This window comes from Propithecus coquereli, unplaced genomic scaffold (assembly GCF_000956105.1).
Source record: "Propithecus coquereli isolate 6110/MARCELLA unplaced genomic scaffold, Pcoq_1.0 Scaffold341, whole genome shotgun sequence".
In the NCBI taxonomy this organism is placed as follows: domain Eukaryota; kingdom Metazoa; phylum Chordata; class Mammalia; order Primates; family Indriidae; genus Propithecus; species Propithecus coquereli.
Window position 1 is genome coordinate 2,589,718 of NW_012149075.1, and position 21,068 is coordinate 2,610,785.

Sequence of the window (21,068 nt, forward strand, 5' to 3'; positions counted from 1 at the left end):
TAATGGGGTTATTATCAGTGGTCAATTCCCCAAGGGAACATAACAGTCCTAAATGCTAATATACCCAACAAGAAGAGATTCAAAATAGGAAGCGGAAAGTGATAGAACTGCAAGAAAAAAAATAGAAAATTCCACAATTATAGTCAGAGATTTCAAAATCTCTCCCTCAATAATTTAAATAGGTAGAAAGATAAGTAAAGATATATGAGACTTGAACAATACTGTTACCTAACTTTGCCTACTTGACATTTATAGAATAGTCATCAATTCTGTACAAAACATGCCAGAAAATTGAAGAGGAAGAGACATTTCCTAACTCAATCTATGAGGCCAGAATTATCCAAATACCAAAACTAGACAGTCATTACAAGGCCCACTACAGATAAATAGCCCTCATAAACGTCAACACAGAAATTCTTAGAAAAATTTTAACAAATCAAATCCAGCAATATGTAAAAAAAAATAATATATCATGACCAAATGCAAAGATAGTTTAACATCATGATAAGGCAATGCAAAGATAGCTTGTCATTTGAAAATCAATGTAATTCACCATATCAACTAACTAAAAAAGAAAAATCATATGATCATCTCAACAGACCAGAATAGAATCATATACCTACAGTATGTACTCTTTTTTTGTCTGGCTTTTTTCAGTCAGCATAATTATTATGGGATTCATCTCTCCATTGCTTTTTATTGCTGAGTAGCATTCCATTGTATAAAAATGTGACAACTATTTATCCACTGTTGATGGAAATTTAAGTTGCTGCCGGTTTTCAGGTGTTACAAATAAAGCTGCTATGAGCATCTGACTATAAGTCTTTGAATTTCTTTGGGGTAAATACCTAGGAGTGGAATGGCTAGATCATATGTTTAACTTTTTAAGAAACTGACAAACTGTTTTTTAAAGTTGTTTTATCTTTGTACATCCCCACTATTAGTGCATGAGAGTTCTATTATTTCACATCCTCAACAGCAGGCAGTCTTTTGAATCTCAGCCATCCCATTAGGTATGTAATGGTATCTCATTGTGGTTTTAACTTTTATTTCCCTAAAGACTAATGATGCCGAATATCTCTTCATATGCTATTTGCTGTCTGTATATCTTTTATTATTATTATTATTTTATTTTTTTTTTTTTTTTGAGACAGAGTCTCACTGTGTTGCCTGGACTAGAGTGCCGTGGCGTCATCTTAGCTCATAGCTAAGATGTGAGCTCCTGGGCTCAAGCAATCCTCCTGCTTCAGCCTCCCAAGTAGCTGGGACTACAGGCACGCGCCACCATGCCCGGCTAATTTTTTCTATATATTTTTAGTTGTCTGATTAATTTGTTTCTATTTTCAGTAGAGACGGGGTCTCGCTCTTGCTCAGGCTGGTTTCGAACTCCTGAGCTCAAACAATCCACCCACCTCGGCCTCCCAGAGTGCTAGGATTACAGGAGTGAGCCACCGCGCCTGGCCTATTATTATTTTTTGGTGAATTAACTGTTTAGTAGATAGATAAAAAGCATTTCATAAAAACTAATATCCTTTTATGATTAAAAAAAAACCTAACAAACTAGGAATAGAAGCAAACTTTGTTGATCTGATAAAAGGTATCCATAACAAAAGCCTGCAGCAAACATGACACTAAACAGTAAAATATTAAAAGCTTTCCCCTGAGACAGGGAGTGAAACTAGCACAACTGGTATCATCCTTGTAGGCAACACTGTACTGAAGGTCTCTAGCCAGTACAGAAGTCTATATAAATATATAAAAATGTACAGATCAGAAAGGAACAAATACATTTGTTATTATTCATATTACAAGATTATATATGGAGAAATTTCAAAAGAAATTTATAGATAACCTATAAGAGGTAATAGTTGAATTTAACAAGGTCACTAGAATCAAGGTCAATATACAAAAATCAATTCATTTTATTTCTATATCAGCAACAAATTAAAAATGAAATTAAAATATTACCATTTATAACAGCATAAAAATCAAATGTCTAGAATAGACATAATGAAGATATGCAAGACTTCTACATAGAAAACTATAAAATACTGAGAACAATTTAAGACAACTTAAATAAAATAAAGGATATAAAAGGATTGAAGAACTTAATATAATAAAGATGTAAATTATCCTTAAGTTGATTCCTAGAATCAATGCAATCCAACTTAAAATGAGAGTAATGATTTTTAAAGACATTAATAAGCTGATTGTAAAATTCATATGGCTATCCAGATTTGATCACTACACATTTTCTGCTTATATCAAAATATTACATGTACCCCATAAATATGTACAACTATTATATATCCATAAAAATTAAACATAAAAAAGTAAATTTATATGGAAAAGCAATGGGGCCAAGAACAGCCAACATAAACAAAGAAGCACAAAGAGATTGAAGAACTTATACTACTAAAGACTTGTTATAAAGTTAAAGTGATTAAGACAGTATGATATTTGAACAGAATAGAGAATCCAGAAGCAGACCTACATATACATGGACACTTAATTTATGACAAAGATAACAACAGCAATACAGAGTAGTAGAGAAAAAATGGCCTTTCAATAAATGGTTGTGGGTCAATTCGATATACATGTGGAAAATATTATAACAGAGTGGGCAACATCTTCATACCATATACGAAAACAATTCCAAGTGAATTGTAGACCTAGATGTAACAGGTAAAATAATATAGTTTCTAGAAGAAATTATCTTGGGATGAGGAAAGATTTCTTAAATAGGACAGATATATACACTAACCATAAAGAAAAGATAAATTGGGCTGTATTAAGAGCTTCTGCTTATTAACACAACATTAGAAGAGCAGAAAAGAAAATCACAGACTGTGGGAAGATATTTACCTGTAGTCAACAAATGACTCATTTCTAGTATGGTTTAAAGAAACTTTATAAATAAGACAAGAACTGAATGGTTTAAGGAACTCCTATAAATAAGAAAAACCCAGTAGAAAAAAATGTACAAAAAATTTGAACAATCACATCTCCAAAGCGAATATCCAAAAGGCCAGCTGGCATATGAAAAAGTGCTCAATCTCATTGATCAAAGGCCAATGCAAATTAAAACTATTCTGAGCTGAAATTCTCATACATTGCTTGTAAGGATTAAATTAGCACAATCATTTTGGAAAATTGTTTGGTAGTATCAACCAAGTTTATCTTAAATATACCCTATGACCTAGCAATTATACTCCTTTGGTCTAGACCCAAGACATACATAAAATACATTTCCTAAAAGATATGTGCAAGAATAGTTATAGAAGCTTTTATTTACAATAGCCAAAAACTTGAAACAACCTAAACGTCCTTCAACAGAATAAATTGTCATATATTGAAACAATACCAATAAAATGAGCAAATTACTGATACATGAAACAATATGAAGTGAAATCTCTCAAACATAAGTGAAAAAAAGCCTGAGAGAAAAGAGTTCATACTGCATAATTCAAATTTATATGAAGTTCAAACACAGACTAAAGTTATTAATGACATGAGACGTCAAGATAACCGTAGCGTTTACACAAAAAAGGGTGATAACATCTGGGGAGGGACAAGCCAAGGGCTTCCGAGATGCTGTTGACACTGTATGTGTTGGCCTGAAAAGTGATTCCATAGGTGGCATTTTCTTTGTGAATATTCATTAAGCTATACAATTATAATTTGTGTACTTTTCCTGAATATGTGCTGTGATTCAATTTAAAGAAATATTAAATGAGAAGAGAGTGCAAAATCAGAGGATGGGAACATATGTAACCTAAACATCTATACCCCAAAATATGCTGAAATAAAAAAAAAAAAAAAATCAGAGGATGGGAGGAAGAGAGATCCATCTCTGGGTTTGAGAGCAGCAGTGACTCTGGCAGCGCGCCCCCTGGTGGTAATACCCGGAAAGAAAAAGTGGTGGGGCCTGCAGGGATCTCAAAATGAGGTTTCCAGCCTCAGCAGTGATTCCTAAACTGCGGGTGTGGACCAGCAAAACCAAAGGGAGCACGTGGACTGGAGCAGTGGAGATTTCACCAGTGTGGATGGTTGGCTTATGACCTGAGTACTCCTTCCTCCCCACCCCCAGCCTCCCACCATCACATCACTTCTTTCTACTGGGAAAAATCCAAACTTGAAATGAGAAGATAGGATATATACTGATAATGGCTGGAGTTACCCTTTCCAACAACCCAGCAGAATGCGGGCTTATGGCCAGAACTCAAGTTGAGTTTTAGAAAATAAAGAAAGATCTCTTACTCATCTAAATCTGAGGACTGAGATTCTTACCAGATACATGGAAATAACAAGTCTGCTTTTTTTTGTTGAAGAGCTCCCTCCTTCCCCCTCATCCTCTCTTTGCAGTTTCTTCCCAATCATCACACTTGAATCCATCTGATATGCCTTAAGCATGGCCTTATGGATATAACCCAGGATTTACTATATTCTCTTCTTCTTTAATACTTCTTTAAATTGAGGCATAATATATATTCCATATGCCCCAAATTTATTCTCATGTACTAAAATGAACATATATCAGGAACTCTGTCCTCCCCAAAAAGACACGTTACTTAAGTTCACTAGACCTTTCTGTACTTTGTTGGCACGTCTGGGAAGTTTGCTGGTACGTTTGTCTTTCTCTGCAGAGTTGTCCATGTCAGCAAAGTTCTGGAACATGATCCATTTGTTTGATGAAAACTTCTACCTCTACTGTTCTTCTGAGCACCTGAAAGAGCAACATACAGCATTTGTAGGTATCATTCCACATTGCTGTTATAATAATCGTGGTGACTGGGTTCTGTTCCATCTGCAGGATAGACTGAGAAATCATGTGGGTGAAGGCTAAGATCTACCAAGTCCTATGACCTCAAGTCTCAAGTACGTTGTTTGTGCTGCTTATAGTAGGAACTCTGCGAGAGTTCACTGTTGATATTGCCTACAGCTTCCTGAATCTGCAGGTTTACAGATTTTGTCAAATTTAGAAAATATTCAGCCATTATTTTTCAAATATTCTTTCTGCCTTCTACCCCCTAGGTCTTTCCTGGGATGACAATTATATGTATTAGATCACTTCATATTTTCCCAAGGTCCCTGAGATTCTGTTCAGTGTTTTTATTTTTTTAGTCTTTTTTTTTCCCTGTGACTAATTTGGATAGTCTCTATTGCTCTGTCTTCAAGTTCAGTGATCTTCTGAAGTGTCTAAGCTGCTGCAAATACCATCTATCATATTTTTTTTTGGAATATTGTATTTTTCATTTCTAGAAGTTACATTTGTGCCCATTTTCTATATCTTCCATTTCTAGCCTCATCACATTCATGTTTCTTCCCTTACATCCTTGAGCATATTTGTAAGATTTATAATAGCTGCTTTAAGATCCTTTCCTATTAATTCTATGATCTGTCATTTCTGGGACTGTTCCTGTTGGTTGATTTTCCTCTTGGACATGGATCGTGTTTTCCTATATCTTTTCATGTCTGATAATTTTATATTGGATACTGAACACTATGAATTTCACATTGCTGAGAGCTAGATTTTGATGTAGTCCTGTAAAGAATGTTGCAATTTTTTTTCCTGGCACATTTTTCAGTAAATCGTTGATCCATTTGATTCTTTCAGGTCCAGGGCAGCTTTTATTATGGGAATAATTTATCTCCACTACTAAGGCATGACACTTCTTCAGACTCTACCCAATCCCTATCTAATATAGTGTCTCTCCATCTGGGTTGCGGTAACATGAAATATTCCCAGTTCTGTGTAAGCCCCAGAAATTGTTCAGCCTACTGTTCTCGTGAGTCTGTTCCCAGTCTTAGTTTCCTCTCATGCTTGAGAAGATCACTAATCAAAGACTTAAGGTGACCTTTCTTCAGATTTCTTAACATCTTCTGTACAGCACCCTCCCTTTGGTGTTCTCCTTATAAATTCCAGCCTCTTTGGTCTCCCTGAATTCTGATTTTAATCTCACCAACACAGAAATCTGAAATTTGTTTGGATTCCCCCTTCCCTGCAATGTGGCCTGGAAACTCCCCCCAGCACTAAGTGGGGGCAATTATAGGGCTCACCTTGTTTTACTTCCCTCAGGGACTGCAGTACTACACTGCCTGTTGCCCAATGTCTAAAAAGAGTTGTTTAAGTATTTGTCTATTTATTAGTTGTTAACAGCAGGAGCACAATTTATTTTCCATAGCAATTAACTCCTCATGAGCAGACTTGGGGTTCCTTTTGCCTGTTTATTTTCCTAAGAAATTTACACCATTTATATAACAAATACTAATGAATGAAGGATTGAATACATGATTTTATGCCCTCCTTTCCCCCTCCCTATTTGTTCCTTACTTTATCACTCTTATAGCAGCAATCCTCAACCTTTTTTGGTTGGCAATATACACTAAAATTTAATATTTAATAGAATTATTGTCAACACCCTTCAAGAAACTGAGATTTTAAAAAGAAACAAATCAATAATGATCATAGCACAATCACCACTCCAGCTTAACAATGTCTTTTAGTGTCTCTAAAAGCAGCCTCTATTCACTTACCACCCTTCAGTGACATACTGTTGTTTTAGTAAGAACTATCTACTGCCCTAGCTGCAATAAAGCTGTCATTAAAAATGAATGAGTGTTCTAGAATTATGAGCGATCAGAAAAAAATTAAGCTTCCTATTATACAGTAGTCCCCCATCTGTGGTTTCACTTTCTGCAGTTTCACTTACCCACAGTTGACCACAGTCTGAAAATATTAAATGGAAAATTCCAGAAATAATTCATAAGCTTCAAATTGTGCACTGTTGTGAGTAGCATGATGAAATCTTGTGCTGTCCCAGTCTGTCCCACCTAGGATATGAAATCATCCTTGTCCAGTATATTCAAGCTGTATATGCTACCCCCGCCTGTTAGTCGCTTAGTAGCCGCCATGGTTACTGTCAGGGTATCAAGGTGCTTGCGTTCAAGTAATGCCTACTTTACTTAGTAATGGCCCCAAAGCACAAGAGTAGCGATGCTGGCAATTCAAATATGCCAAAGAGAAGCTGTAAAGTGTTTCCTTTAAGTGAAAAGGTGAAAGTTCTCAACTTCATAAGGAGAGGAAAAAAAAGGGTATGCTGACATTGCTAAAATCCATAGTAAGAATGAATCTTTTATGCATGAAATTGTGAAGAGGAAAAAAGATATTTGTGCTGTCTCACCTCAAACTGCAAAAGTTATAGCCACAGAGCATGATAAGAGCTCAATTGAGAAGGAAAAGGCATTAAATTTATGCATGAAAGACAGAAACATGTTCCGAATGACAGCAATCAAGTTTGGTACTATCTACGGTTACAGGCATCCACTGGTTGTCTTGAAATGTATCCTCCTTGGATAAGGGCGGGACTACTGAAATAGCAATGTATGCATAGTCGATATTTTGAAAATATAAGAAATTACAAAAAGTTTTCAAACAATCCATTATTTTACCACCAAGAGGCAACACTTAATAATGCTTTCCAGTCTTCTCATATCATACCTGTGAAGTCAGGATGAGAGCAGGTACATCCCAGATGTGAACAGACCACTGCCCAGGTGTGCCTCACTGGTACCCTTGCTTGTACAACTGTTCATGACAGGATGGCATGGGCCTGAAATCTAAGAAAGGGCAGTGAAGGTATAGCACCTTCCTCATCAACAGCATATGTTTCAGCAATTCCCAGGTGGGGGCCAATGCAGTGGTCAGGAGAATCCAGTCCTGAATTTAAGGTTATGCCCTGCTGCCTAATAGTTCTGATTTTGGATGAATAACTTAACCTTTTGAGCCCATTTCCTCCTCCATAAAATGGGAATGATAACAGTACCTGCTCTCAGGGTGCCTGTGAGTATTAATATGATGATCCACATGAAACAGTTAATGCTGCCTGGCCTACAGTAGGCTTTTACTAACGTTAGGTTTTAATATATGCACAGAGATATTGTATTAACAGCTTAAAATATTACAATAGCTATCATTTATTGAGCCCTTACAGTCCTGAATGCCGTGTATAGAATACTTCATGCAATCCTAACAATAGTCCAGTGAGGTATTATCACCATTTTACAGATGAGAAAACTAAGTTTAGAGGGAGGCGTTAAGTGACTTGCCCAAAGTCTCATCAAGAGTCGAATTAGGCTTTGAACCCAGGAAGTCTGACTTCTGCTCAGTCTGAATCTCTATAATCACCTCTCAGGCACACATGATATGCTAAAATGCTAAATTTTGACAATTATCACCCCTGAGTGGGTATGGTTATTTTTTTTAAATTAGGATATTACATTAGTTTCTAAAATATAAAGCAAATATTTGACACTGCAATGAATTTTCACAGAATGCTAAGGTTCCCCAGAATACAATTTGAAAATTCCTGAGGCAGTTCACTGTTGTGTCGTTTCTAACTGCTAGAAGGTTCCTTCCTGTATCAAAGCTGATTATTTCTAATTTTTTTCATTCCTTCTAATTCTAACCCTGGAAGCAACTCAAAATAAGTCTGACTCCTCTTCCACATTGGTGATTTTCAAACTGCGATAGTCTACAGTCTCTTGTGAAGTTTTAGTTTGTTATGTGCAGGTGTGCGCGCTGGGTCACAATATAAATGCATTTCTTACTATGGGTCACAGACAAAATGTTTGAAAGCCGCTGTTCAATATTACTATTCTTCAAGAATTTGAAGGCAGCTGTTATATCCTACCACCTAAAGACTACTCCTCTACCCCACACTGGCTTCTGCAATACTTCCTTGTAGCATGGAGGTTCCTTCTACAGGACATCATCTTCTGGTCCTGTCACTAGTTTCACCTGGGTCTCTATTCAAACCTTCTTGGGGATGACTTCCCTGACCCCCCTTTTCTAAGAAGCTCTCTCTCTAGGCCTTTACCATGCCTTACCTTTTTCAAAGCACTCCTCACTACCCAACATTACATTGTCTATTTATTATGTTATTTGTTTGTGACCTTCCTCAATAGAATGTCATCACTGAACCTTCAGCCTTTTTCTTGGCATATAGTAGTTGCTCAATAAATATCTGTGGAATGTGTAATAAGTAATTGGGGAATGAATGAATACTGGAGGTAGACATATTTTAGCAAGAGTGTGTATAGAAGGGCTCTTAATACAATTCTTTCCTTTAGGAGCTAGATTCTGTAAGTATTTAACTCACATGATTACAACTGTAGGCATGCTTTCATTCTACCATCTCTATTTTTTTTTAAATGTTATATATGCTACAGTATTATCATATATTTTATATATTTATACATATTACTGTACATGGTATATCAATATATACTAACCCATGTATACTGTTACTTTATGTGGAATTTTAAGGGGTTTGTGTCAGCAGTTTTGAGTACAGGTGATTTTAATCAATTCAGTTATAATGCTATCAGACATCTTGGAAACAGTTTACATTTTTCAAAGCACTGTCAGGTAAATAACCCATTAGATATTTTTCATAGGCTGAGAAAGTATGTCAGAGAACTGGAAGAAACTTAGTGGCCGGCTAGTGACCGCTAGATTCCAATCTCACCCTTTCATTTTACAGATGGGTAAATGGAGGCCCAGCACAGGGAGGACGCTTGCTGAGGGACACCCAAAGTGTTGGGGTGGACCTAGTCCTAGAGTTCAGCTCTTTACCGTTCACCCACTGCGGCACCGGAGCCCCAACCGCTTGTGCACTCGTGGAGGCTGAGGCAGAGGGCTCTGATGCCCACTCCACTCACAGGAGCTCCGCGGAGAAGGCACGCCATGTGGGAGCACCGAGCACGGAGGGGTACCTTCCACAGTGGCTTCTTCCCGCCCGCGGGACACCCCCTAGCTCCGCCCGGGGAACTTCGCACGCGCCCGCAGGCCGGGGGTCTCAGTGGGCAGCCCAGGGGGTGCGCCGTGTCCTCCTTCCAGGACCGCAGGGACCGGTTCCCCGACCGGAACTACCCCCTACCTCGTCGAGTCCCCAGGGCTGAATCGGCCCGCCCAACCTCTCCGTCGCTATGGCAACCACAGGCCTAACATTCCAGCGTCCACCTTCCGTCCGCCGCTAAGTAACTCTAGCCAATGATATCCCCTGTTTCTCTAGCGTGAAAGGTTGTTGACCAATCCTTCGAGGCGTTTCAAAGCCCGCCAGGAAGCTACCAGAATTTGAGGGTTCAGATTAATTACGTCAGGACCCGTGGGGAGAACTAATAGATATTTGTTTAGGCGACTCGTCAAAAATCTTGTGATAGACCAAAGTCTTGTAATTTTGCCCACTCAAAAATCCTACTTTGAGAAAAAAACCTAAGAGAATTGACATTCATCCAAGCCCTATTTATAATAGCAGCTGAAAACAAGATTGATAATGGGCAACTATCCAAGGGCAGCCACGTAGTATTCCTTGAGCTTCCCCTGCACGCTCCAGAGCGGTCACAGTGACTTTGTCACTCCCCTGCTTAAAGCCCTCTAATGGCTCCCCTTTAAACTTGGGATTAAACCCCCAAATATTATAAGCCACTGCTAGCCCGCTGGCCTTTGGGGAGTTCCTACAATATGCCAACTCGGTCCTCTCCCAAGTGTTCCCTGTGAGTTCCCTCCGCCCCAGGACCTGAACCCATAAGCGCCTCCTCATTGTTGAGGCCTCGGCCCACAGGACGTTTTATCATCTGTAAAGCCGGCATGGCTCCAGGTCTCACTCGTTGCTGTGAGGCTCTGAAAGGACGTGCGTGCACATGAAAATGATGAAAAGCTTGTTGGCATCTGTAAAGCTCCAAACACATGTTAATTATTACAGCTGTCCATTATGGCAGGACCTTCGCGACTGCTGGGAGGTTTGGTACACAGCACAGCCAACAGGTGTTCCGGGAGGGCAGGAAAGGTATGGCCGCGAGTACTTGCGAGAGCTTTGGGGTGAACTGGGTCTTAAATGCCGTTTAGGACTTGAATATGTGGTGAGAGCATGGGGTGCGGGGAAAGCAGGACCAAAGCCCGGGAGGCGGCTATGAGGATAACAAGGGAGGACGTTGGCAGGCGGCTGAAGCCGAGCCCACCTGTCGGGCAGCTGGAGGTAAGGAATCACCTGAGCTCTCTAGGACAGCCGGAGAGGGGGAGGGGGGCTTGCTGCAAGGTTCCTCCTGTGGCCGCTAGAGGGGACCCCTTCAGGTGAGCGCCGGCTCGGTCCCCAGGTTGCTCCTCTACGCTGCAAGCAAGCTTTACGGCGCGGCCAGTAGCCGGGGGCTGTCCCGCCCACTCCCTCCTCGCAGCCACCCGCCTGCGCGAAATGCCTATAGCTTCTGACTGGCAGGCGGCCTGACAAATCAAATCGCGGCCTCGGAAAGCAAAACACTGCAGCACCCTGGCAGCCCCGAGTTGGGAAGGAATTAAGGAGGCTGTGCCTCCGGGTTGCGCGGAGCGTCCCGGTCATTTCTCGGAAACCTCTGATAAGTGAACCTCAGAGGAGACGCCGCCGGTGAGTAGTAATTAAGACTGGGGGAAATTTAGCCTTCGTTTTTTTCAGGAAGAGCGATTGCGTTTGTAATCATTTGATGTCCCCTAGCATGAATACCCTACCTTCTTGCTGTCACCAGCCTTGTTAGTTTGGGTCCCGCTGCCTCAGGATGTTCTTTCCATTTTTGAATCGAGGGTGAGAGGATAGGGGCCATGGGATTGCCTTAATAAAGGTGATGCCCGGCTTTACCAAACCAGGAAGTGAAATGGAGCCACTTTGCCAAAATTACTCCTCTGCATGCCTGCTCGGGTTTCCTGGCAGTAGCAGGTGGTGGAGTTAGCAGTTGGGATGAGGGGAGGCGTTCTTAGTCTGCGCTGGCTGCTGGAACAGAGCTACTGTCTCCTCCAGTGCAGTGTTTCCAACTCAATGGGAGGGGACGGAAGTGTGTAACCCTTTCGTGAGCCAAAGCCTAGAAACAGAAAGATTGGCATGTGACCGGCACTCAATGCTAGAAGCCGAATCGTCAGGTGGTGGGAAAGAGCATGTTTTTGTTGTTGTTGTTCAGGTAGAGCTAAATTCTAATACAGACCCTACCCTTAGTGGCCATAAGCCACGGTTCTCTCATCTGTAAAACATGCCCTGTGGGACTGGTGAAATAATTAATGGAAATAAGGGTGGGGGTGGGAGTGGAAGCAAGTATCTAATGAATTCTCCTCCTTTCTTGGATCAGTGACCGTGTCTCTGTGGGGTGGCTGCCAACACAGAGTTGACTACTTGCCTCTTGGACATAAATTAGTCCTGGAAAAGTGCTTTGAAATCAGGAAAAGAGTGTCACCGGGCAAAGAATGTGTGCCTTTTAAGGGAGTACAACTTGCAAAGGGTTTGTCCTAGCCTTTCACTCCAAACTCCCACCCAGCTGAGGGAGAGTTTTCTATCTTTGCAGGCATGCCTCAGAGGCCTGGGGTTCCGGAGGCAGATGGGGAAACTGCTTTTCAACAGCACATTAAACCACAGCAATGCTAACCACCACAAACAAAAGCAAAACCAGAAAACCACCTGGACAAACCAGCTGGTCTAAAGGAGGTCAGGAGGCCTGGATTCCCCCCACCCCCTTGGTGTGTTCCCAAGGCCTGTTTGTTTTCTCTGACCTTCTAAGGGTGGAGCTGGGTATCTGTTTGTTGTAGCTCTGGAGCTGTGGTTGATGAGGCCTGAGTAAGACATTCTTGACTGCGAAGTGGCCACAGCGCACCTGGTGCCTCACAGGCCTGCGTTTGGTCAGTCGGTAGGGAAGTACGGCAGTGAGGGGCAGTCACTGTGCGGGGCTCTGGGCTAGAGGTCAGGAGGGAGCGACAGAACGGGATTCAGCAAGCACCTCACTGGAGTTCAACTACCAGTTGAATGCTTCCTAGGGCCTCTCAGAGGTAGAAAGAGCCCTGGCCGCTCTTAAGGCTCTCATTATATTAAAAATGCTGAAACTGGGATACAGAAATTTAACACAGATAATGCTTTTCACACACACCAAAGTATAGTGAAGGATAATTGTGGGATGTGAGTTACCTGATGAGTGCATACGTCTCATGTGTGTATACTGAATGTACAAATCCATCTGGAGGTAGCAGCAATCATTTAATTTTGAGACCCTTTGACAAAGTGAAACCTGGGCCAAATGGTCTCCATGGCTGCCCCTGTGCTAAGCCTGCATCTGGCGTCTCTTAGTGGTGGACATGGTGTTTGCCCTGTGACATATGCATGTGCTATTCATACCGGAACCAGAATTCCTAGGCCTGGGGCCTGATAGCAGAAGGAATTGGAAGCTACAGGATAGACAGGAGGCAGCTTTTTGAAGCCTCAGGACATGACAGAGATTGTGTCTGTTTGGCACACAGTGAGCCCTCCATAAATATTTGTTGAATGAATAAGAGAAAGAAAGAAATATGCATGCGTAAATTAAACAGGTGAAAATACAGTCAATACTAATAATAGCTGACATTCATTGACCTTAATTTGCTGTGCCAGCATTTTGCATACATTATTTCATCTAATTCTGACAACAGTCCTGTGTTGTACAAACATTGTCATTTGTATTTTACAGCTGGGGGAACTGGCTGAAAAGTTAAATGACCTGGCCAAGGTGAAATAGGCAGTACATGGCAGATCAAAAGCAATGTAAAACATTTTTATATTAAAATAAATGTAGACTATACATCAGAATACAATTTTTTTCTTTTATTATAAGAAGACCTCAAAGAAACCCTTAGCACTGGTGGCAGGTTTTTGGCCATGCCTCCTGGGACGGAAGGGAGGCACTTTCTCTTTCTTTTCTGTTTGGTAGGAAATGTTTGAGAAGCGCTGAAAATATACGTCCAGCGAAGTTAACAGGGATTATCATCGTGCTGGTTTTGATGCCACATTATTAACCCCACTTCACAGATGAAGTAGCTAAATCTCGGAGAGGCAAAGTGATCTGGTCACACAAGTTTTCCACCCCCTGTGTCACCTCACCTGTGTCAGGCTGACCCTCGATGGCAGGCCAGTTCTTCTATCTTCCATGGAGATAACTTTTCTTCTCATTCTTTCCTTCCTAAGTTGAAACCCAGTGGTTCCCTTTTTATGGTAGTGGGGTTTTTTGTTTGTTTTGTTTTGTTTTGGAGGCCTGGAGAAGTAGACTTAGGTAGTATTTTACTTCTTGTGTTGAGAGCCCATGGATAAAAGGAGGATTTAAAGTAGGGAATGATGGGAGCAAGGAAGCAGAGTGGGAGAGGAAGGGGCATGTCTAAGGGACAGGGAGGAAGCTTTTGAGGTAGATGAGTCATGTCTTTATTAAGGGGGCCAAAGGCATGATGGAGTTTTTTAGATGGCCTCACTTCTCATGGCCAGTTGTGTTTTATCCTAATAGTATTCTCTTCTCGGGTAATAAAGCTGGGCTCCATGTTTCTTTGTTCATGCATTTTTAACGTTCCTCTCCACCATCCTAGAGCACCGCCAGAATCGGAAAACCCACCCCTGTCTGCCTGCTTGGGAGAGACACAGAAGTTGGCACTTTCTGAGTGAAGCTGAGGAAAAGGCTGTAAATCAGCCAGAAGAGGCTCCAAGTGCTCCTTCAGCGCGAGGGAGCAGAGATGGCTGCTGGAGGCAGGTGAACCCCACGAGGAGAGATGGCTTCTGGCCTGGGCCCCGCTTAGCAGCAGCTGCAATTCCTCAGCTGGCCGGTGGGGATGTGCCACTAGGCCACCATGGACGGAGCCCACAGCGCCACCCTGCAGCTGCAGCAGCTCCCGCCCACCAGCAGCGCCAGCTCCACGAGCGAGGGCTCCTTCTCCTACAAGGCAAGGGCTTTTTTGGTTTTGGAATTTCGTATTTTTCTAACAAGAAAGTAACACACTGCCACGTTGGCTAAAAGATACGTCCAGGGTGTGCGTGCCTGTCACTGGCAGAAACGGGCAGGCCCTCCACACGTACAGGGAAATATGTAATCAAAAGAAATGCTCGTTAAAATACATAAAATTAGGAGATTCCATTTTTTAATTGATCACTTAGAAGATTCAATTCTTTAAAAATCACTTATTCCATTATTGGAGACAATCTCTGTTCATATTTCAGTATATGTCCTTCTTGTCTTTTTCTGGTATTACAAATTTGAAGTCATGTTGTACGTAAAGTTTTGTATCTTAGTTGTTTCAGTTAACCCAACTTGTGAAGTGTTTCCCCATGTCATTGAGCAGTGATTGAAAGCGTGCTTTTTGAATGATTGCCCAATCATCCGCTGAGCTGCTGTATCAAAATTTGCTCAACAGGTCCCTTGTTGGATATTCAGGTTGTTTCTAATCTGGGGTGGCTGTAATCAATGACATCCCAGAGTGCAAATCTTTGTGCTCATCTCTGATAATTTCCTTTGATATAGTCCTATAGGTATAATGAACAGATCAAAGGGAATGAACCTTTAGGGGTTTTAATGTCTAATTGTTTCTAAATACTTATCAGTGCAGCATCTGAAGGCTTGGATTTTCTATTGAAAATCATTTTTTATGGCTCAGTCAGAGACTCCTCATATCCTAGTGCTAAAGGAAACCTTAGAGGTCATCTCATGAAACCCTCTTATTTTGTGAGTTGGGAAAGTGAGGCTGAGAGGTGAGAAGAGACATACTTAAGATCATGGAGCAAGTTGAGAGGCAGAGCTAGAACCATTACTCGTTCTAGATAATAATTATGATAACAACAATGACTAATATTTCTTAAGCACTTATTCAGTCCCAGCTACCGTGCTAAGTTCTTCACATGCCTTTTCTCAGATAACCTTCACAGTAGCACTCTAAAGTAGGTACAGATTTCCTCATCCGTAAAATAGGATAATAATAGTACCTACCTCCTAGTGGTTGTGAGGATTAAATGACTTCGGAAGCACTTAGAACAATGACTCACACATAATGGCCAGTGTTTCTCAAGTGCATGCCATTCCCGTCTTTATCCCCAGCGTAGAGATGAGGAAACTGAGGCACAGAGAGGTTCTGTGATGGCTAGTAAGTTGCGCAACCAGAATTTACATCCAGGTCACATTGCCCATGGGACCCGTGCTCCTAACCACTGCACTGCCCTGCCTCCCCCTGCACTAGCTCCTCAGCCTGTGCTCACCCTACACCACCACACCCCACTGGGGATAAAAGCAGCTTTCATCATTGTAGTTCCATCTGACCACCCAGGCAGACTAAACATGTAGGGAAATTATGAAAATTTGTCTGGAATTAGACTCGTACTAGAGCAAGGATTGACTCTGACGTTCACAGAAGACTCTGCCTTACCAAGGAGGACCTCGTAGCTCATGTCCGTAGTCGGATCAGTTTCAGGGCCAAGATGACATGTTCTCATCATTAGCATCTTGGTCCTTGATCTTCTGTCCATGAAAGCCTGTTGTTTCCCCTCCCTATGTGGCTACCATATTCTTCTAGGGCTATGATAGGAAGAGTATCAGACAAAAGAATTGGGAAACCTGGGTTCTTGGCCCAGCTCTGTCACCCCTGGCTGTGTGATCTTGGGCAAGTCTCTTTCCTTCTCTCTGCCTCCCTTTCTGTCTCTGTAAAACGAAAGGGTAGAATTCATGGATGGTCCCCAATCCTAGCTTATCTCCCAAAATACCTGGGGAGTTCTGAAATATACAGATTTCTAGGCCTTGGACGCACCTCTCCCTGCCTTCACCCTTTAACCCCTTCATCTCAAATCCCTTGCAAATTGTGTGTTAGCACATCTAGGCGAGACACCAGGTCTGCATTTCATAAAACCTCTCCAGATAATCAGACAAACAGCCAGGTGTGGGAATGTCTAGACCAGAAGATCTACTAAGTTTCCTTCTCCACCCCCCACTCTATCATCCTGAGAAATCAGGATCTCAGGCCTCCACGTCTTAGTCATCACTGATATTCAAAGTGAGCAAAACAAAGTCTTCTCAAGCGGGCAGTGTTGCTGTTCCGTATTTATAGGTGCCCCTGTGCTTCACGGTGCATCATTCAACATAGAGCAGGGTTTTAAATCAGAAAAAATTTTTCTTAATTAACCTTTTTCTCGAAGTATAGCACAGTATAGTATAGAAAAGTGTACAAATCATAAGCACTAGATGTTAAATTTTAATTATTAGAGTACACACATGTAACTAGTACCCAAATCAAGAAACAGAATATCACTAGTAACCCAAAGTCTCCCGTGTCCCCTGCTAGCCACTTCCCTCCCCTCGGGGGTAACCAGCTTCCTGTCCAGTCAGAAAACACATTGATAGTGGCACAGTCCTGACTTTGGAGGAGTTTCAGGAGCCCTTGATTGGCCTGAGTGAGCAACACCAGGGGCTTACAGCTTGAAGGTGCTGAGTGCTTTCATTCTGTGAAGCAACCAGAACATTCCATTCTGCTTTTTGATATTCAGAGTCTACAGCATTTATGATGTCATGATAGAAGCTATTCTCTCTGAATTGTGCCGAAGTCTTAATTTATGGAGATGACAGAGTGACAGCATATACAGCTAAGGCCATTGAAGGAGATTTTATTACCTACATTTCCTGAGAGGGTGGGGCACGCCATGCCACCAATGGCCACGCTCGTAGCACCAAGGTTGATCAGGCCAGGAGCAGAGGAAGTGAGAGGAGAGCCTAGACCAGAGCCTTTATTGTGTTTCCATGGGAAAGGCAAGGCAGGACAAGGCACACAGTTCAGGATTGACTAATTTGAATAATTCTGGGTTGTCTGATACCTTGAGAGTTTGATGAAGGAGATGGCTGTAGGTGTAGGCCCTGGACTGGTCTGTTAGCATATGGCAGGCATGCTCCTTTGCTAACTCCTCATTCAGTGAGGCCACAGATACCAGAGCATAGAGGATACAAAACATAAGAAAATATAGTTAATACAATTGGCCCTCTGATGAATGGATGCCAAGTAGACAAATATAGAATGTAAGAAAACACAGAACGCCCTCCCCGATGAGATTTCTAGTAAGTTTCTGTTTAAATCACAAATTCAATTCAGTTGCTGAGTACAGAATATCTTCATGCCAGAGCAAAAAGGTAAATAAGTCATGGTGACTCTCCCAAGGAGCATACGAATTGAGGTTGGGGACAGGCATGTGAGCACATGATTGTGAGCTGGCCAAAACTGGTAAAGAGAAGACGACCTGGGTCCAATCCCTACTCTGCTTCTTTGTAGCTAAGTGACCTGGGACATAGGGCTTAGCCACCCAGAGCTCCTGCTGCCTTATCTGTAGAATGGTCGTAGTAAAAGCTCCCTCCCTCCCACAGCTGTGTGAATCAATGAAAAAGCACCCAACCCGGTGCCTGACCATGTGCTAGACGTGCAGGAGGCTCTTGATTCAGAAATGCCACGGGCTTACCAGGAGGAACAGATGAAGTTTCACCGAGTAGCGGGGGAGATGTGGTTAGTTCTGCCTGGGGATGAGGAGAGGGATTTCTGAGGGGAAGCTGTCTCTGTCCTCTTTGGTTTTCTTAAGGCTATTTGGGTTGCAAGGAATAAAAACTCATTTTAGAGAAGCTGAAGTAAAAGGGGAAATTACTACAAAGCTACAGGGTAGCTCATGAAACCCAGGAACAGGGAGGGCAGTGGGGCTTGGAGGGTGCTGGAACTCATACCACCTTTCAAAAGAGAGAAGACCTGAGTGGCCCAGTGTGGGTCAGGTGTCTGCATGGTCCAGTTTTTGATGGCCAGGGGTGGGGCAACCAGCAAACATGGTTTCTAGGGCTCTACCACTATGGGCAACTCTCAGAGAAAAGTGGTCATGTGGGCTGGGCAGGCTGCCCCAAAATCATCTCTTATCTTTGGGACAAGGAAAATATTGGGAGACCCAAAGTCAGGCTTAATCAGCAAGATGAAGTTAGGAGCAAGCAGTTTGCCTTTGACTTGCAGCCTGCCCTGTGCCCTAGCCAGCAAAGTATGAATTCTGGTTGTTGGGGAGGGTGCTCTGCTAGAGAGAGACCCGCAGGCTGAGCTGCCCAGGCGGCAGCTCCCCACAGGACCCTGACACTGTGGAAACTGGAAGAGTTGGGCCTCAATTTCTTCTTTGTAGCGAACAGGTATTTTATTGCAGCACCTGCAATATCCATGCTTGTGCTGGGTGGGGTGGGAGGATATAGATAATTGATATATATCTTTCCTAGCTTACAGAATAGGAGGGAGGTGGAGAAGATACATTCTACAGTATCTACCCCTTAAGACAGAATTTGGTGCAAAGATAGAAATACTTCATGGAATATCTTCAAGCCAGAGCAAAAAGATAAATAAGTCATGGTGACTTTCCCAAGGAGCATAAGAATGGAGGCAGTATGAGTTCCAGCACCCTCCGAGTCCCACTGCCCTCCCTGCTCCTGGGTTTGCAATAATTTCCCCTTTTACTTGCAATAATGTCCCCTTTTACTTCAGCTTTGTAATAATTTCCCCTTTTACTTCAGCTTCTCTAAAATGAGTTTTTATTCCTTGCAACCCAAATAGCCTTAAGAAAATCAAAGAGGACAGAAACAGCTTCCCCTCTTCATGCTTTGGAATCAGAGAGACCTGGCCTCAAATCCTGACTCTATTTCTTTCTAGCGTTATAACGTGGGGAAAATCATGTAACCCCTCTGCAGGTCAGTGTAAATCCATCCTATAGGGTAGTTATGAGGATGGCCTGAATTTACAGATGAGAAAACTGAAGCTACCTGCACCATCCCCTGTTTCTGTCTGTGGAAATCCTACCCAGCCTTCCAGCTCTAGTGTCAGCTTTTCCATGTAAGCCTTTGTCCGTATTCCTTGCAATAAAATGTAGGTCCTTTATCTACGCTTCCATGGCCAATTAACAATTACTGTTGTAGTCATAATAATAATAGAAGCTGACATATATTGAGTGTTTACTATATGACAGGAACTGTGTTAATCCTCACCAAAGCCCCATGAGGTAGGTATGGTTATAATCTCATTTTAGATGTGAAGAAACTGGCACAGAGAGGTTAATTAACTTGCCCAAGGCCACACAGTCAATATGTAGTAAAGCTGAGATTCCAATTAAGTCTATGCACTGCCTAGGTTTTTGACTGTATGCCTGTGTTGCTGCCTAGGTTGTGCCAAGCACTCTGAGGCCCTTTCTGCTCCCCGACACTAGTTATTAAGTGTGGAAATGACAATCGTGGGGAAGGTATTGCCTCACCTGCAGGAGAAGGTGAGTGTCGGGGAGCTGGCCTGAAGCCAGGTTACAGGTGTAGCAGAGCCTGGCCAGCCAGACTGATGCATCCCTTGCATTTGAATGCAAGCTACCCTCCGAGCAAGCCAGGATGCAGGAGCCCAAGGGATTGTGGGAGACCAGTTTAAATAGCTCCAAGCAAGCCAGGATGCAGGAGCCCAAGGGATTGTGGGAGACCAGTTTAAATAGCAGGTGATGACAGGTCTTGGCACCGTGGTGTTTAAATAGAGGCTGTTGTTGACAGATGTAAAGCAGACCTTGGGAATGGCAGCTCTGCGCTGAGGTTTCACTTGGATACCAGTATTCACCAAGGTTTCCTGCCTCTGACCTCTGGCTGCTTTTCTGGGCACACGTTTATTTTCTTTCAGAGTTGTAGGTGGTCAAAGATCAATTCTTGGATCAGAGACTATCAGAGTCAGAAAGGCCCTTAGAGCTGTTGCTAGTAGTAATGATGATCATAAAATGAACCATAGTAGGCCAGGTGCGATGGCTCATGCTTGTAATCTTAACACTTTGGGAGGCTGAGGTGGGAGGATCACTTGAGGCCAGGAGTTCAAGACCAGCCTGAGCAAGAGTGAGACCCTGTCTTTACAAAAAAATGGAAAAATTAGCTGGGCGTGGTGGCACACACCTGTAGTCCCAGCTACTCGGGAGACTGAGGCAGGAGGATTGCTTGAGCCCAAGAGTTTGAGGTTGCTGTGAGCTAGGCTGACACCACGGCACTCACTTGGGGCAACAGAGTGAGACTCTGTCTCAAAAAAACAAAAAACCAAAAATGAAGCATAATATCAGCTAGAATTGTTCAGAATTTATTCCCTGTCTGATGACATTTCACCCTGTGCTTTATTTCATATGTTAATAACACAGTCCTCTGGGGTTTACAGTCAGCTTCATTTTTCAGATGTGGAAGCTGAGGCTCAGAGTTAAGCTAATTCCCTGAAGTCATGC

General features: G+C 42.4%; 2 protein-coding genes across 3 annotated transcripts in view; one reads left to right on the forward strand and one right to left on the reverse strand.

The window, feature by feature from the left end:
- The window catches only part of STPG1 (sperm-tail PG-rich repeat containing 1), a 47,363-nt gene extending 37,325 nt beyond the window's left edge, over window positions 1-10,038 (reverse strand). The window contains exons 1-2 of the mRNA XM_012650879.1: window positions 9,942-10,038; window positions 4,587-4,726 (exon numbers count right to left, since the gene is read on the reverse strand). Of these exons, the coding sequence (XP_012506333.1) occupies window positions 4,587-4,677 (91 nt within the window). The 5' untranslated portion in view covers window positions 4,678-4,726; window positions 9,942-10,038. The remainder of the gene's footprint in view (window positions 1-4,586; window positions 4,727-9,941) is intronic.
- A 1,292-nt stretch (window positions 10,039-11,330) lies between these two features.
- The window catches only part of NIPAL3 (NIPA-like domain containing 3), a 46,132-nt gene continuing 36,394 nt past the window's right edge, over window positions 11,331-21,068 (forward strand). Inside the window, exons 1-2 of one of the 2 annotated variants that reach the window (XM_012650950.1) lie at window positions 11,331-11,441; window positions 14,396-14,746. In XM_012650950.1, the coding sequence (XP_012506404.1) occupies window positions 14,654-14,746 (93 nt within the window). In that variant the 5' untranslated portion in view covers window positions 11,331-11,441; window positions 14,396-14,653. Of the gene's footprint in view, window positions 11,442-12,465; window positions 12,504-14,395; window positions 14,747-21,068 lie in introns of those variants that run through there. The other variant, XM_012650951.1, reaches the window with a different exon arrangement.